The following is a 1,287-nucleotide window of genomic DNA, read 5'->3' as shown; positions in this document are numbered from 1 at the left end:
AGAACATTATTCCTACACAGTCTCTTACTTCAGATTCCTTGCATGGATAACTCCAGAGGAAGAATCTGATTGATTCATGTTAAATTGGAGATGCACACTGGTCCAAAGTGTTGTAGACATGGGGTAGGTAGGTCTTCTGGTATCTGAAACTTTGAGAAGAACAAGATTTATCAGAAGGGAGGAGTTGAACAATGGCTTCAAACTCTAGTGAAGGAACATTATATTTTTTGGAAGTAACCAGAGGGAGAGAGGGGTATAGTCTTTGGAGACAGTCAGCCATGGGTTCAAGTCTTTACTCTGCCATTTTGACAGCTTTACCTTGAACAAGATGCTTAGCTTCTCTGAACCAAATATTTTCAGTGCTTATGCTTCAAGTGATCAGAATCATTGATAAAAACATCTCCCCCACTACACTGATAAGAGGATTGCATCGTAGGAGGCTCAGAGTAGGAACTCAGCCAGTGTCATTTGTCATTTGTCAGGACCAGCCCCTTGGACAGAGTCAGGAATGATGGAAACTAATGACCTCCTTCCATCCAGTAGCTGACCTTTCCATGTCACACCTCACTTTAGGAACAGCCCCCATGCAAGGAGCCAACTTCTCAGCAGTGACTGAATTCATCCTCATCGGCTTCTCTACCTTCCCCCACCTTCAGCTGATGTTCTTCCTGCTCTTCCTGCTGATGTACTTGTTCACGCTGCTGGGGAACCTGCTCATCATGGCCACCATCTGGAGGGAGCACAGCCTCCACACCCCCATGTACCTCTTCCTGTGCGCCCTCTCCATCTCGGAGATCCTCTACACCTTCGCCATCATCCCGCGCATGCTGGCCGACCTGCTTTCCACCGACCGCTCCATCTCCTTCACAGCCTGTGCCAGCCAGATGTTCTTCTCCTTCACGTTTGGATTCACCCACTCCTTCCTGCTCACCGTCATGGGCTATGACCGCTACGTGGCCATCTGCCACCCCCTGCGCTACAACGTGCTCATGAGCCCCCGAGGCTGCGCCTGTCTGGTGGCCTGGTCCTGGGCTGGAGGCTCAGTCATGGGGTTGGTAGTGACATCTGCCATTTTCCACCTCATCTTTTGTGGACCCAATGAAGTCCACCATTTTGCTTGTCATGTGCCCCCACTATTGAAGTTGGCCTGTGGAACTGAAGTGCAGGTAGTGGCCAAGGGCGTGGGCCTGGTGTGTATCACTGCCCTGCTGGGCTGTGGTCTCCTCATCCTCTTGTCTTACGCCTTCATCGTGGTCACCATATTGAAGATCCCTTCAGCCGAGGGCC

The 1,287-nt window shown here is 50.6% G+C and overlaps 1 protein-coding gene across 1 annotated transcript in view; it reads left to right on the top strand.

Moving 5' to 3' along the window:
• The first annotated feature begins 584 nt into the window (after nucleotides 1–584).
• The window catches only part of LOC104984293 (olfactory receptor 10H1), a 1,115-nt gene continuing 412 nt past the window's right edge, over nucleotides 585–1,287 (top strand). The window contains exon 1 of the mRNA XM_010833962.1: nucleotides 585–1,284. Coding sequence (XP_010832264.1) covers nucleotides 585–1,284 — 700 coding nt within the window. The remainder of the gene's footprint in view (nucleotides 1,285–1,287) is intronic.

Source organism: Bison bison, unplaced genomic scaffold (genome assembly GCF_000754665.1).
Source record: "Bison bison bison isolate TAMUID 2011002044 unplaced genomic scaffold, Bison_UMD1.0 scf7180017863978, whole genome shotgun sequence".
In the NCBI taxonomy this organism is placed as follows: Eukaryota; Metazoa; Chordata; class Mammalia; order Artiodactyla; family Bovidae; genus Bison; species Bison bison.
Note: the sequence above shows the minus strand (reverse complement) of the source record. Positions and strands in the feature narration are given on the sequence as shown.